A 16,123-nucleotide genomic window follows, 5' to 3' on the forward strand; every position below is an offset into this window, starting at 1 on the left:
CCTCCTTATGGGTTTTTGATGTTTGGGCTTTATAGATCTCGTATGCGCCATTCTCGTATGCGTTTTTTAATGCATGTTTCTCGCGGGGCCTCAGCCTCGAATGATTTTTATCGCCATTTCGCAGTAGGAAGCTGTATAGGCAATGGTGCGCAGCCATGATGTAGAGTTGCTGGTGAGGGTTTGACAATTATTTTATTCGGAATGGATGACAAACGAATGGCATCGCCTTCCTGGGGTGCTATGCAGAATGTCCCGAGCTTCTCGGGCAAACAAGTTAAGTCCGAGCTCGCTCTACAGCAGTCATGGTATCAAGACAGTGCGGATAGCGTGATAGTAGCGCTGATATAAATGGCTACAAGGAGGTGCGTGGTGACAGAAAGGCATGTTGGGCATCTGTGGTGGTCATCAAAGAAACAGCGCGTGCGCGCACGTCAGCACCGCCATTCAGTCATTATTTTAGCAGTACACGACAGTCAGCTTGATTGTCACGCTGTGTTTTTACAAACTCAACACGCGCATCCCACAGGCGTGTTCATGGGCGTATGTCCTTTTTCGGGCAGGCTCTTTCGTCCCACCTGCAGCATGAAAATGTCCACTCAATAGAGGGCACCAAGGGCACACGCGCAGTTCTCTTGTGCTTGTCGTTTCGCTTCTACACGGTGTAACACCATGGCTTCTATAAAATATTGCAAATAAATAAAATGCACAGGTAGTCACCAGGGGCGCTCGCATCATGGCGGCAACGCGTCTCTGATTGAATACATCGTGAGCGCGGTGAAATTGAATGCGAGACATCGTAGCCGCGTGGTGATATCACTTTTACTTGTGCGTGAGTACGTGGATAGTCTTGGTGATAAATCTGACAGATGGATCACGCCTCTCGCTGTTGTTGCGGCGTGAGCCCTGCTCCTCGGCAAGAGCAAAAGTGGAGATCTTCGTCTGTCAACTAACTAATTTGCGAGGGAACTTTGATACAAACTTGTTCACTCTGAGAAGGCCCGACTTCAACTCGTCACTGTCATGATACCTCTGTGACTGTCAAGCGTTTGATGCTGTGGACGCTAAGCAATAGCTTCTTTGCGTATACGATAATTTCTTCATCTTTCACTGCCATGGAGGAACTTGTGATAACCTATAGCTTCCTCGAGCTTTTCAGTTCGGTCGTCTACTCATCTTCTTGGTCTGTTTCAAGTAGAGGCTGCATCAGCTTTCTTATTTTGATTATAGTAATTACCAAAGGCTTAATGAACATAATACTGAACATCATTGTCTTCATTCAAAATGTTCTCATTAAAACGGCACTTGGGTGCAATTAGCAAAGCCGTCATTAGTATAGAGCTATTCATCATAATTCTTATTAGCACGATCTTAGCAGTCATCAAACTAGTAAGGTCTCATTAACATGGTTTTACTTTCCGTGCTCATGTATAAAGTCACCTTCATTAACCTGGTTTAGTTAGTGCGTCAACTAGAATGCTTTGTTTAGCACGGTTCTAGCTTTACAGGGCTTCATGCAAAGGTCCTATTAGGATGCAGCGTTATTACCTCAATCTCACCACAACTTGGCTTCATTACTTTGTTCATAGCATGTCCTGGCCTAACTGTCCAAGTAGCAGTTTTCACTGTGGCTGACGTGGGAATTGATCATTGCTTCAAAATAGCTCATTGGACATCATCTACTGCTGCTGAGCCGACCGGCGTTCAACAAGCTGCGTGCTGCATTTTACAGCAGAGTCAAGCTAAATGGACATTGTTTTGCGACTCCAAACCGGCACTTCGGCTAATTAGAAACTACAAAAAGCAAGACACTGCATACAGTCCTCCGGTGTGTTACATAATGAATATGCTCAATGAGGCATTTCAATTCGGACAAACCATTGCGTTGCAATGAATTCCTGGTCATTGCGGCATACCTGGGAACGATCAAGCTGATGCAGAAGCGAAAATGGCGCACTCTTGCGGTGAAGTTATATCAATTCGCTTTTCCCGATATGACATCAATGCCTTGCTGTCTAAAGGTATGAAGACATCCATGCAACGACTATGAAATCATGTGGATTATCGCCATGAGAGCATTTATAGGCTTGACTCTTGTCGTGTTTTTCGCCTTCCATTCAGACTAAGGAAATACCAAGAAACGATAGTAGCTACATAGACTACGGCTGGGTGTTGCATACACGTGACAATACTTATGCAAGACTGGACAAGATCAAAATCCTAACTCAATTTGTGTCACATGTAAAAGACTATTTACCACCTCCTGTGCGCGTGCCCTCAATACGCAGTCAAAAGACAATCTCTTAAGCGCCTCACAGATGACCCATACTGCCGACTCTTTTAGGAGGAGAAACTTTTGGATGCTTGGGAATGTGTGGATCATGCCAAACGCAGCTTAAAGGGCCTGCTCAAATTTCTAAGCAACACAGATTTAGATTCCCGTTTTAAGAGCATTTGCTAATGTAGAAACTTTTGTGCCTGTCCTACACCGAACGAGACATTGTGTGCAATGACTCATAGTGCTATATCGCAATCATTCCTCATTGTGACCTCCACTTTCTTTCTTCCCCTTTTCCCTTACCCCCATGAGGAGTAGCAGGCTAGAAATTCGTTTTCCAGGCCAACCTTTCCTCCTTCTTCTCATTAAACACCTTCTTCTTCTTTATACTGCCCAGCCAAACAGCTAATTGAATGGCCGCAAGTGCTAAGTTGCTAGCGGACGGCGGTTACTTGTATCTCTAATATTTTCCCAGATTGAGCTTATTTCATGTTAAGTATACTTTTCTTGATGTCTGTGTCATCTCCGGGCCAGAGCACTTCCCTCTGGTCTGCTTCTACTCTTTCACAGGATATTGCACTAGATTTATACCTGTGCAACGGAATCTACAGCGTTTCTGTGGCTGTCATGCCAAAAAACAAAGGAGTTATTGGGATGAAGAAACCAAAGGCCATCCAGTCTGAGCTACGCAGGGTGACTCCTAATTATCTACAGATAACTGAGGTCCGTCAGCTTGGATGTGGTGACATCCTATGCTGCTCTCCCGACCAGACCTGTATAAAGGACCTTCTAAGGTGTAGCAGTTTCGCCTCATCTTCTGTGAGCTGTTTCATTCCCCTTCACCTTGCTTGTTGTAAAGGCCTAGATCGTGGAGCTTAACTCCAGTAGAAATCTTGAATATTTTCTCGGAGGCAGGTGTTGTATTCATCTATCGTTGCAACAGGTTTGTCAGTAACGTGAGGGTTCCTTCCGAGACGGTTATCGCCACATTTGCCGCGACATCACATCCTTCAGAGATCAAGGCCTGGCGTTTAATCTATCAAGTTGAACCGCTTGCCCCACGCCTTCTTCAATGCAGAAAAGGCTGGAGGTAAGGACATAACATGAACAGTTGTCGCTCTAATGTCCGATGTCGCTTCGACGGGCCCAATTATAGTGCTAATGATTGCAACGGTAATTAGGAGTCGTGCTGCTTATGTCAAGCGAATTGCAAAGCCGACCACTCTGACTGTCCTGCTGCATCTAAGAAACTGCAAGGTATTGACATAATTGAAAGAAAGGTTGCTCGCGCAAGGAAACTCTAGCAAAAGTACAGAGCAGGACTCAAGTATATGCAGGAATTACGGCCCAATTGCCTCTCGCTGTGGATGCATCTATAACTCAGTCACTTTCTTCACTCGTGGAGAAAGCGGTAACAAAGTCCCTTGAAACACTGCTTCTTAACATATCTGAGACCTTGGCTCCAGTTATTTCTTCACAGCTATCTGGTATATCAAGGCAACTATGCAAAACTTGAAAAACCCTATCCCTCTAAATAATTCATCACCTGTATCTCAGTTGTATGCTCACAGTGAAAAGGAGATTGAACCTACTAACTCACAGAGAACTGAGCAGGACCATCTGTCTGATTCCGGGTCACAAGATATTCAGGATGTAGAGATGTATGCTCGAATCTTTAAACGTACTAGATTCTGAACAGCAAGAATCGGAGTTCTAATCCAAAAACCAAGAAAAATGTGAAAGCGCCTTTGACAATGAATGATTTTTAAAGGATAGTATTTTGGAAAAAGCAGTTGCGGCTGCTTATATATCATCAAAATAGGGTACCTTCGAGTCCTTCAATAGAGCTGTCGTTGCATTCTTGCCGCGATAACAGATCCATCATACATTATCTGTCAACAATTTTGAGGTGTTAAAGTATTACAAGAAACAAGGTTATAGTCTGAAAAAAAGCTTTCATTTACAAAATTATAAATGTTTTCGTTTGGATAGGAATACACGAGGGGGAGGATTAGCATTTTGTATATCATCTGAATTACCTCATGGAGTGAAATTGTCTTCCGGGCAATGTCATCTGATTACGAAGTTCTAGTAATGGAACTTGTACTTCCAGGTTGCGCGCCACTTACTTTCATGAACAGCTACTTTTCGACTGGAGTAAAAAAGGAAAGTATTCTGGACTCCATTCATTGTTTCTGCAGACCAGCCACACTATTTATGAGTGATTTTATTTCACATGATGTAACATGGGGATTCCGTACAGATGCATTAGGCAAAATTCTGTAGAACTGGATTAGTAAAAATGACTGTACACGTATAAATTCTAAGCAACCCACATTAATTCGAGATAATGCCAGATCTGTGTTAGACTTGTCGTTTGTTAGCTCTAACCTTCCGATTTCTTTTAGTGTGGTGGTTGATACCTCCAGTAATAGTGATCACTGCTCAATAGTGATTGAAGTCAAACACTCCTTAGTCACATCGGATCATCAAACTCAACTTTTCGTAAACAACTCAACATTAAAAGAAGTTTGCAGTCTGCTTTAGTCTCTTGTATTAACTGTGAAACTGACATTACAGTCATGAGTCTGTGTTTGGTACTAAAACGCTATAAGAAAAACTCACCATTCACCATAGACTCAGCACAAGGGAAGCCTTGTTCTGAGTCGGGCAAACCGCGTTCAACTGCCATAGGTATTGACATAATCAAGGTCTCCTAACTTTTAAGTTACGAAGTTGGCTGCACAATTTAAGATGGATTCCAATTTATGTATAAGGTATTACTGAGAGGACCAGACCGATGAAGCGTACTCTACCTGAGGGCGTAAAAACGTTTGGTAGGCATGTTGCCGAACGGTAGATGGGGAACGCTGTAGATTGCGGTGAATGAATGCAACAGTTCTGTTTGCTTTGACGCATGTCTTCTCAATGTTAGTACCCCAGGCAAGATCATTACAAAGATTAGTACACTAGGCAAGCATTAGTAGGAAAACATAAGAAGCGTTTCTATGTTTACGTGCTCGCGAACCAGAATACTTCCCTCAGACACAGCTTGTTTAAATTTCAGTGGGATAATGTCGGTGGCAAAATTGACAACCGAACAGTTAGAGCCTCATCCAAATGCCACTTCTCTGCAACATAGTAAGAATATTTACAATACAAATGCGTGAGCTCGACGGTCGCGGTAATCGTACGAGGACGTCCCAAGCACATGGTAAAGAATACTGATTCTCTCTTTTTGTTATTGCCACCTTACTTTCAGAAGATCTATGGCCCGAATTTTTGCGCGAGTCATCGACACAGCGAAAACAAAAACCGTTTTATAAGGCAGCCATGTCGGTGAATGAGCCTTGCAGGGGAACCGAGAGGCTTTCCAGTATGAGTGCAGTGCAAACTGTTCTCTCCTTCACACAACTCTTGATTCGTAACTGTGGAGCATCTCCGTATAGCGGTTCCCCGCCTTGTCCCGTGTGTCGCCGCGGGTGACGAGAAACACGCGCGCGTGGCCCCGATCACACCGCCTTAGTCGTGATAAGAGAACAGTAGCGGCGATCGCGCAACTTCGCGAAAGCCTGAGGGCGCTACGATCCACAAGCCCATCTTGATTATTTGTTCTGTCTCTGATCACACCGCGCAGCCAATGCGTCCAAGTATGGGTACTCAGCTAATTTTATGTAAGAATGACTCCCGTTATGTGAACGAATTTATCATTCGCAGTCACCAATGATATGACATTCTGGGCCGTGTCAAGTCAACCAACCACGCATGTTCCGCGCAATACCTTGGTCAACTGCCCTCAACTCCGCTCCACAATAAAAGAGAACAAAAAAAAGACAGTGCTATAAAAAACAGTGAAAGAGAGAGCTTGGCCCATGGATTTTTGTTTTTCGCCTAATACTCTCACGTGCATTCATTATGCTACGTACAAATGTGCAAGCAGAGCTGCATGTGAATCTAGCGCCAATATCACATTTCGGTACCCGCGCGGTACCTCTGAAACTTCGTCCACTGAAACAACTTTTTTCAGAGAATTTCGAGCACCTTAAGAGCCATCTTACGTCACTGCGGTCCTATCGAGCTTGACTCTCCCTTGGTTAATCGATTCATTCAAATGTCCTCTCTTAGTGGCATTCCTATATTCAGGCAAATCTGACTCGAGCGTAAGCAGGCATCTTTTTTATTGCCTGGCCACTTGCAATCCTTATATGTCTCACATTACAATTCGCTGTGATCCGCGATTCATTCTAGCACCGATTCACCTTGAATTATTTCTGCGGCCGATCTCACCGGTTGGAGGATCGGGTTGTCGCACTAGGCGTTTGTTGACTGCGTCCCTCTCTCTGAGTGGCCACCAGCCGTGGGATGAGTGCGCGAGGAGAGTTCTGCGATCTTTATCGGTGCGATGAAGTCCTTCTGGAGGCCACTGTTTGCGAAGAAAAAGGTTAGTGCATTAGAACACTCGAAAGAGCAGCTATACCTTGTTGTGGGGTGTACACTAACGAAGCTATTTGCCACTGGCCAGACGGCTTCTCGATTTCTTTTCTTTTAAGAACATTGTTTTGTGTGACTGTGTGCGAAGCAATCAGCTTGTTGTGGGACAGAGGGGAAATCGTACAGATTTCGCATGGAGGTCACGTTTAACCTCCTGCCGGTGGGACAGCAACTCCATTCTCAAAGCGCTGGCGCCTGTTGTTAAGAACAGTTATTTCAATACGGGCCCCCGTAACCACTGACAAAACTTTCATTTTGTTTATAACAGCAAGACCAATCGGGCCATCGCAGAGGGCATGAACTAACCACCTGGCCTGGTTTTGTGTCCGATGAACAGAGTTGCCATTGGGGGATATTTTGCGTAAATTTCCGATCCTGTCTAGGAACAAAAACGTTAGTTTGATGCCATGGCTAGCTACTTAAAACTTCCCTTTCCGCACATTTACTGGCCATTTTATTTTTTAATATTTGAAAATAAAACGAAAAACAAGTCAGTAGAATAACCATTATTCACAATCTTTTATGTGGTGTTGGCTACGCACAAGCGTTTTGTTGTTGTTTTTTTCTCACCGGCGGGCCATTGCGCATCGATGCACCCAACGAGCGTCAAAGGCGAAGGCATGCGTGCATGTAAGGAAACGTGTGGGTATATTGCGCACTGCTGTCACCAGATTCGCATGCGGAAATTGGGCGTGTCTAAGAGTTATCAGCAACAAAATGAAGATGCACTGTTCACGTTGAATCATATTTTTCTTTTTGAAACTGGGCTGGTGCTGTTTAAACTTTGTGCCAACCTCGGTGTACAGTTCATGAAAAAAAAAAACAGCTCCAACGTTGACCGTTCCTGCTGAATTATTGGCCCAAAATTACTTTTGCATGAGCTGTATCTCTTGTAGGCAAACTGTAAGCAGGCGCACTAAGTGTATATTAACTTACTTTATTTATTTACTACTGCTCACCTGTGGCTTCCATGATTGATTGATATGTGGGGTTTAAGGTCCCAAAACCACCATATGATAATGAGAGACGCTGTAGTAAAGGGCTCCGGTAATTTTGACCACCTGGGGTTCTTTACCGTGCACCCCAATATGAGCACACAGGCCTACAGCATTTTCGCCTAGTCAAGAGTCCGACGGAATTCCGTCTGGTCGGGGACAAACATAGTGCAAAATAACAAAAACGCCCACCAAGGTGAAATACACAAAACTTAAAAAGACGTTTCGGCTCCCCACACAGGAGCCTTGTTCACAGTGACTACAAATGGCGTAGTGCGCTCTTCTTATGCATGTTTCATCACGTATTGCAGACATCGCGTGTACACAGGGGGGAGTGTCCCGATATTTCTGTTCAGCGTATGTGCAGTAGTTTGAATAGCCAGAGATTCCATGTGCAATCGTGGTAACATCTTTCTTTCCGTGGCAATGATGCAGGCTTTATCCCAGTCGATAGCGTGCCCAGTAGACGCAACATGTTCTGCGAGGGCATTAGAAGCTACTTTCTTGTTCTTGACGTCATTAAAATGTTCCCGGAGCCTTCTTTTGTAATTGCCCGTTTCGCCAATGTATCCGTATTCACAGTCCTTGCAAGGAATTTTGTGCCCGGACGAATTCGCGAGAATACAGCTACACGCGAATTTCAACGCCATGCTACAGAGCCGTCGTTGTGAACAATCGCACGAAAAGAAACTGGCTAGCTTACAACAGCGACATGCGAAGGGTGCGCGTGCGCCAGGCAAATGGACTGTGCATAACCTTTCTTCCTACAAGCCGAATGTCGCTGAGACTGTGGTCCTAAATCTCGGGCTCAATTTCAATACGGGCCCTGAAACAGACCGTGGAAAGATAATTTGCGCCGTCGAGAATGCTGTGAGCCTCGTAGAGCTTTCTCGCAGAGACAAAGCCCGTACGCGTGCTGTGTCTGTGCTCTCTTCACTTCGTTATATGCAGCCTTTCCCTCTGACCTCAGCAGAACTTCAGGCGGTGAAGTCACTACGCAATAATAAAGACATTGTAATACTTCCTGCGGACAAGGGCAACGCTACTGTCTTGCTCGACACGAATGACTACGTGAACAAGATTAACGCCCATCTCGAGAATGCCAGCACGTACCTTCCACTACATAGCGACCCAACAGCAAAACTTCAAAGGGACCTCCAAAAGCTGCTAGCAGACGTCTTTCACTTCGTACCGCCTACTCAAAAGTCTTTATATTACTCTCTTCTTTGTAACAATGGATCAGCGCCAGCTGTGTATGGACTGCCTAAGATTCACAAGACAGGTGTCCCAATCCGCCCGATTGTCGATTTTACAAGGTCGCCTCTGAAGAAGCTTTCGGCTTACCTACACAGGACCCTCTCGCCGCTCGTTGAAAAAAGTGAAACGCACTTAAGGAATTCCAGTAATTCCATTGATAAGGTACGCGACATTGTACTAGATGGCAATGATGTTCTAGCATCTTTGGATGTACGGTCGCTTTTTACAAGTGTACCTGTTGGTCTGGCAATCGTCGTGTGCAAGACAGCCCTTGAGTCAGACCAATCATTGTCGGAAAGAACGCCCATCGATGTTCCTGATCTGTTACGGTTGCTTACGTTCTGCTTAGAGAACACCTACTTTATATTCAGGAGCAAATACTACAAACAGGTGCATAGCACTGCATTGGGATCTTGTGTCCGTCACTGTCGCAAACCTTACCATGGAGGCTGTTGAAAACCGGGTTCTCACTTCATTTGTTGCCCCGCCCAAGTCTTTCCTTCGATATGTGGATGATTGTTTCTGTGTTTTGCAAGAATACCTGCTAGTATTCTTGGAACAGCTGAATTCCGTGGAAGCCGCGATACAGTTTACTGTGGAAGAAGAATCAAACGGCTGCCTTCCATTCCTTGACGTCCTCGTGAAACGAGACGGTAGGCGCCCGACTTTCAGCGTGTACACAAAAGAAACACACACCGGTCGTTTTCTAAGCTTCAAATATGTGCACCCATCCTGCCATAAACGTTCTGTTGTGTCTACACTCGTAAAGCGCGCTTAGAGGATTCGTTCTAATGAAGAAGACGCAGTAGAAGATGTTGAGTCCGTTCGTTGGGAGCTGGCTACTTGCGGATACCCGCTTTCCTTCATGAACTCGGTGCAGCGACAACTGCAGCGTCCGGCTCAGTCACACACCATTGCTACAAGAAAATGCGCATCGGTGCCTTACATCCCAGGCTTCAGCGAGACCCTCGCTCGGGCATTGCCCGGCTACGACGTCCAAGTGGCTCACGTTGCATCCAAGTTGCATCTACTGGGCACGCTATCAACTGGGATAAAGCCTGCATCATTGCCACGGAAAGACAGTTGTTCCCACGATTGCACATGGAATCTTTAGCTATTCAAACTACTGCGCATACGTTGAACAGAAATATTGGGACACTCCCCCCTGTGTACGCGCGATGTCTGCCACACGTGATTAAACATGGATAAGAAGAGCGCACCACGCCATTTGCGGTCACTGTGAACAAGGCTCCCGTGTGGGGAGCCGAAACGTCTTTTTAAGTTTTGTGTATTTCACTTTGGTCGGCGTTTTTGTTATTTTGCACTACATTTTCGCCTCTATGAAAGATGCAGCCACCACAGCCAGGATTTGAACCCGCTACCTGCAGGTCAGCAGCTGAGTACCTTAGCCACTAGACCACCGCGGCGGGGCACCTGTGGCTTGCCGACCAAACAACAGGCCTAAATAATTAGGCAGATTTCACGCACGATGGAAGTCGATGTTTACGAAGCATGCAGAGGAAAGTTGACCATGGCGTCATCTCTTTTTTTTTAATTGAGTGCCAGGCTGCGACACTGAGGTACCGATATTTTCAGATGTAATATGCTACTGTTCAGCATATGTCTGTGTCAACAACATCAGTAGGACTAGTTTTATAAAATATATGCGACTGTTGAGCATATATGTTCGCACATACGTTTCATAACACCAGCTGTTTACAGTTACGTAACAAGGCTAAGAATAAAATGAGTATTACCGATACCAAAAGCGGTAAGCTGATATGTAATGCTTCCGCTTGCGAAGATGGTAGCCCTAGAGAGTGCTACGTAGACCAACTTCAGAGTATGACAAGTATACGATTGATGCTAACCCGATGTCACGCCTTCTGTGTCATAGGAGTATGCATTTAATGTCTAGAACAACCACAATCAACGTTTCACTAATATCACCCCTGCATAGGTCTTTCATAGGTCTTTTTTCAAAGCAGTTTTGAGACTTAGCGTGCGTCTGTGGTACAATACTTGATGTCTACGCAGAATACTTGGGTTCTATTTCCGCTATGACTCTTAAATTTATTGTTTGCATTAGTCAAGTCAACGCTGCAGATGTCTGTTTTCTTTAAAGCTCTCGCATTTGAACTACTGATGTCTGTTCTCACCGAAGCTGGAAGGTAACAACTGTTAGTCACCTGTGGAGCATATCTACACACCATTACCCACGATATACGATTACTGGCCACACGCATCCAGAGGAAAATGTTTATCGAATAATATTGGAACGAAAAAATTGAACATACCTTAGCAACATCATGCCACCTCATCAGCGTGAGTTCTGTGCAGGTATGTCGACAGTAACGCTGCTGGTAACAACTGTGCATGAAATCTCTATGGTTCCTTTTGAAGGTGGCCAGGTTGATATGCTTTCGATAAAGTGTCACATTTGAAATTTCGGTGTAAACCTCAACTAAGTGGTCTTTAGAATTAAATGAATTGCATTATGCTTCAGCCACAGACAACAATGTGTCAATAATAATTGTCATTGCGATCATCGGGTTCTTTGTGTTAGCTCTGGCGTATTGAAATCCTTGTTGTTTTTATTTACAGTAATAATTTAACAAAAGGAATTTCCTCACAGTGTCAGTAAAACTCTTCACAGATGACTCTGCAATATAGGTTCGTAATTCAAACTTGGTCAATTTCCTCTTACATTTCACTCGGACTGACTCCCTGGTCCCAGCACAACCACGGGTGTATTCATTTAGATGGGGAAAAACTCCCGATTCTTCAAACGTTTTGGTATTCATATTGTGATGTAACGGTGAAGGCAACCTTTATTAGGCCCAGAACACACGATGAAGCGACCACACCCAAGACACAGAACTCAGGCAAGCCAAGTCGCCACAGCAGATGAAGATGACGACCACTCATGATGATGAATATGTGTAAAGATAGTAGATGTGCTTAATGAATAACTACACTAACTCACCCCCCCCCCCCCACGTAAAAGCGGTCATCCTGACCACCGTTCTTGGCCGCAGTTTAAAGCGAAAAGGAACGCCGTATGAAAGGTTTCAAGCGGGATACGTGGACCATTTCTGCTGCCCTGTAGCGGTGGTCCGTCGGAAGAAGAACGGGTGCCACCCGATAATTCACAGGAGGCGTTTGCTTCAAGACAGTGTAGGGGCCAATAAAACGTAATTGAAACTTCTCGCACAGGCCGGAAGTACTAATGGGTGTAAGAAGGAGGACTTCGTCGCCAGGGCTGAAGGACATGGCACGATGAGAGGCATCATATTCAAGCTTGCGATCCTGTTCCTTGGCTTCAGTGTTGACACGAGCCAGCTGGCGGCAATGAAGTAGACGAGACAAGTATTCTTCAATTGAAGATGAACATGATTTGACAGGCGCAGAGAAGAATGAAACATCGAGGAAAGAAGAGGGGAAGCGACCGTGGACGAGGCAGAACGGCGAGTAACCGGTTGTGCGCTGTACAGAGGTATTATACGCAAAAGCGACAAATGGCAAAATGATGTCCCAGTTTCTGTGGTCAGGTTCGATATACATCGCTATCATACCTGACAGTGTACGATGAAAGTGCTCAGTCAGGCCATTCGTCTGAGGACGGTAACTGGAGCTTGTTTTGTGTGTAGTTCCAGATGCCTTGAGCACTTCTTCGACGAGTTCTGAAAGAAATACTCTTCCATGATCGCTCAGGATTACACGAGGAGCTCCGTGTCAAAGTATTATTGCTCGAAGGATGAAGTCGGCCACTTCCGAAGCTGATGCAGAAGGCACGGGAGCTGTTTCGGCGTAGCGGGTGATGTGGTCGACAGCTGTAACTATCCATCGATTGCCCGTGACAGTCATAGTAAGCGGACCATACAGGTCAACGCCAACTACCTCGAGTGGTTGCAGGGGACACAGGAGCGGTTGTAATTGTCCACTTCGAGTATGTAGGTAGCTTGCGACGCTGACAAAGGGCGCATGAGGCAACGTACTTCGCGACACAGGTGGACAAGCCCGGCCAGTCGTAGTGACATCTTATGCGGTCATACCTTTTCTGAAGCCCTTGTGTCCAGCAGACATGTCATCGTGATATGTCTTGAGGACTTAAGCTCGAACAGAGCAAGGTAGAACGGGCACCCAGCGTTGACCATCAGGGTGGTAGATATGACGGTACAGAACGTGGTTGTTGAGCTTGAATTGCGTCAGCTGTCGGCGAAGACGGGCGTTAGGGGGCCGGCAAGTCCCGTGAAGACGGTCCATGATGCGGCGACAGTAAGAGTCAGCACGTTGGTGAGATAACAACAAACCACACTCGCTTGGAGAAGTTGGGTCCACAGTAGCTAATGACGAAACATGTAGAGAAAAGACGGCCGAAAGCTTCTCGAGTGTGGCAGTGGTGGGTTTGTTAAGTGGCTCCGAAGAGAGCGGGCAACGCGAAAGTGCATCGGTGTCTTGATGTTTGTTTCCCGACTTGTATGTGATCGTGAAGTCGTATTCTTGTAAGCGAAGAATCCAGTGACCAAGGCAGCCGGACAAGTTCTTGATTGTCGAGAGCCAGCACAAGGCGTGATGGTCCGTAACCACAGTAAAGTGGTGGCCGTGGAGATAAAGTCGAAACTTTTGTATCGACCATACAACCGCTAGGCACTCCTGTTCGGTGATGGTATAATTCTTTTCGGCAAGGGTCAGTGCACGGCTTGCGTATGCGACGACTTTCTCACGTGATTTGTCTCACTGTAGGAGTATTCCACCAATGCCTCGACCGCTATTGTCTGTATACAGGAGCGTAGGCGCGATTTCGTCGAAATGGCAGAGGACTGGTTCGGATGTGAGTGCACACTTCAGTTGGGCAAACGCCGCGTCACATTCAGGAGACCACACAAAGGCGACGCCTGATCCGAGCAACTTGTGCAATGGTGAAGCTATTCAGGCGAAGTCTCGAATGAATCGGCAAAAATAAGAAGCGAGGCCGAGGAAACTGCGCAAATCTTCGGCTTTTTCAGGACGCGGGAAGTGTTGGACAGCGGAAATCTTCTCAGGATCGGGACGAATACCGTCCTTGCTTACGATGTGGCCTAACACTTTAATCGTGTTGCTCGCAAAAAGGCACTTCTTGGTATTCAGCTGAAGGCCTGCGTTTGCAAGGCACGTAAGAGCTTCGTCCAAACGTTGCAAGTGCTGCGGGAAGCTGGACGAGAAAATAACGATATCGTCTAAGTAGCACAAGCAAGTCTTCCACTTCAAGCCTCCTAAAACTGTGTCGATCATCTGCTAGAATGTTGCTGGAGCATTGAAAAGGCCAAATGGCATGACGTTGAATTCATGCAGCCCATCTGGTGTTGAAAACGCTGTCTTTTCTCCGTCATCCTCGTGCAGGGGTATTTGCCAGTAACCTGAGCGCAGGTCTATGCTTGAGAACTACTCAGCACCTTGCAGTGAATCCAAAGCATCGTCTATGCGTGGCATGGGGTAAACATTCTTGTGGGTAATCTTAATAAGTGCTTTGTAGTTCACGCAAAATCGCACAGAGCCATCTTTTTTCCATACTAAAACAACAGGTGATGACAAAGGACTCGCAGAGGGACGTGTAATGTTCCGTTGCAGCATATCGGCTACATTTTGTTCACTTATCTCACGCTCGGATGAAGAGACACGATATGGTCGATGGCGTACGATGGAAGAGCCATCGCTCTGGATACGATGCCTAATAATGGACGTCTGTCCCAGAGATGAGGAATGGGCATCAAACAATCTCCTATGCTTTTGTAGCAAGGCAAGTAAATCATCTGTCTGTGAAGAGGTCAGTTCTGGACTAATAGTCACAGCAAGAACAGAAATGCTTGATGAACGTCCAATAGAAGGAAGGTAAGAACACGCTAGCATAAGCGGGACAACAGAGACAGGTTGGGATTCAGTAAACGAAGTCATAGTGGTACCTTTAGGAATGAGAATTTTCTCAGGCGTCTAGTTTGTAGCGCAGAGAAGCCTGGAGCCATTGTGGAACCGCGCTAGACCTGAAGCAAGAACTATACCTCTTGCGAGGCAGCGTGCAGATGGTTGAACAAACACGTCACCTGAGTTCATCACATTAGAAGTGATGGTAACTATTCGCTGATGACCAGGTGGTAGCTCGGTATCTTCAGCAGCGAGCAAGCGAACGGGCTTCTCATCCGTATACAGAGCATAATCAGTTTCCATCATATGAACAACATTTTCTCGACAGCAGATGGAAGCGTTCGCCGTAGACAGAAAATCCCAGCCTAATATAAGCTGGTGGGCACACGAACTCAGCCCAGCACAAAAAAAGAAGTTAACTTCTTTGGCGCAAACAATACGGAAAAAAGGAAAAAAGAAGGCGAGGAAAGAAACAGATTGACGCCAAATCTTTGGCGTCAATCTGTTTCTTTCCTCGCCTTCTTTTTTCCTTTTTTCCGTATTGTTTGCGCCAAAGAAGTTAACTTCTTTTTTTGTGCTATGTACCAACTAGACCCAACGCAAGTTTTACTCAGCCCAGCAAATTGCACAAAATGAAGAAGACCACCTATGAAAACACGAGTGGTGCACATAGCGGCATGTGTAATGGCATCCCCTTGAGCAGAGAGCAGTGTAGATCCATCATAAGTGGTGGTGACGTTTCGCAGACGTGAGCACAAGGAACGATCAATCACAGACAAACAAGCACCAGTGTCTATTGAAGTGTTCACGTACACGCCTTCTATTAAAACAGATATCGTATTATATGGACGCACTGGAGGAATTTCTGTCTTTTCATTCGATGCAGCTTTTCCTCCAAAAGCTGCAGAGATTAGTTTTCAGGGCGTTGGTTGGTGAATTGCGAGACAGGTCGCAATAGAGACGTGGAGCGGTGGAGGGGGGAGGGTGAGCGGCGTCTAGTAGAGCAGTAAGAATTGGTTGGCTCAGATTTCGCAGTTGGAGACGGTGAGTAACGTAGCGGCGGATCATAAGGACGACGTTGGAAAGCGTACCAGCTTGTCCCGTTATCCGGTTTGTAGGTGTCGAATCCACGACGCTCGTCCTGCTGACGCTTCCGGCAGACGCAGGCAATGTAGCCCCGATAGCCGCAGTAATAACAGATCGG

At 45.8% G+C, this 16,123-nt stretch overlaps 1 protein-coding gene across 11 annotated transcripts in view; it reads left to right on the forward strand.

The window, feature by feature from the left end:
- Positions 1-16,123, forward strand: part of CAP (Cbl-associated protein) — a 1,014,121-nt gene that overhangs the window by 221,001 nt on the left and 776,997 nt on the right. For 9 of the 11 annotated variants that reach the window (XR_012887795.1, XR_012887796.1, XM_075881096.1 and 6 more), the window contains exon 1: positions 6,663-6,716. The exons of the other annotated variants lie outside the window; for them this stretch is intronic. Coding sequence is in view for 7 of the 9 variants with exons in the window: in XM_075881096.1 (XP_075737211.1) it covers positions 6,678-6,716 (39 nt within the window). In the remaining 2 variants the exon portion in view is untranslated. Of the gene's footprint in view, positions 1-6,662; positions 6,717-16,123 lie in introns of those variants that run through there. 11 annotated transcript variants of the gene reach the window in all.

This window comes from Rhipicephalus microplus, chromosome X (assembly GCF_043290135.1).
Source record: "Rhipicephalus microplus isolate Deutch F79 chromosome X, USDA_Rmic, whole genome shotgun sequence".
In the NCBI taxonomy this organism is placed as follows: Eukaryota; Metazoa; Arthropoda; class Arachnida; order Ixodida; family Ixodidae; genus Rhipicephalus; species Rhipicephalus microplus.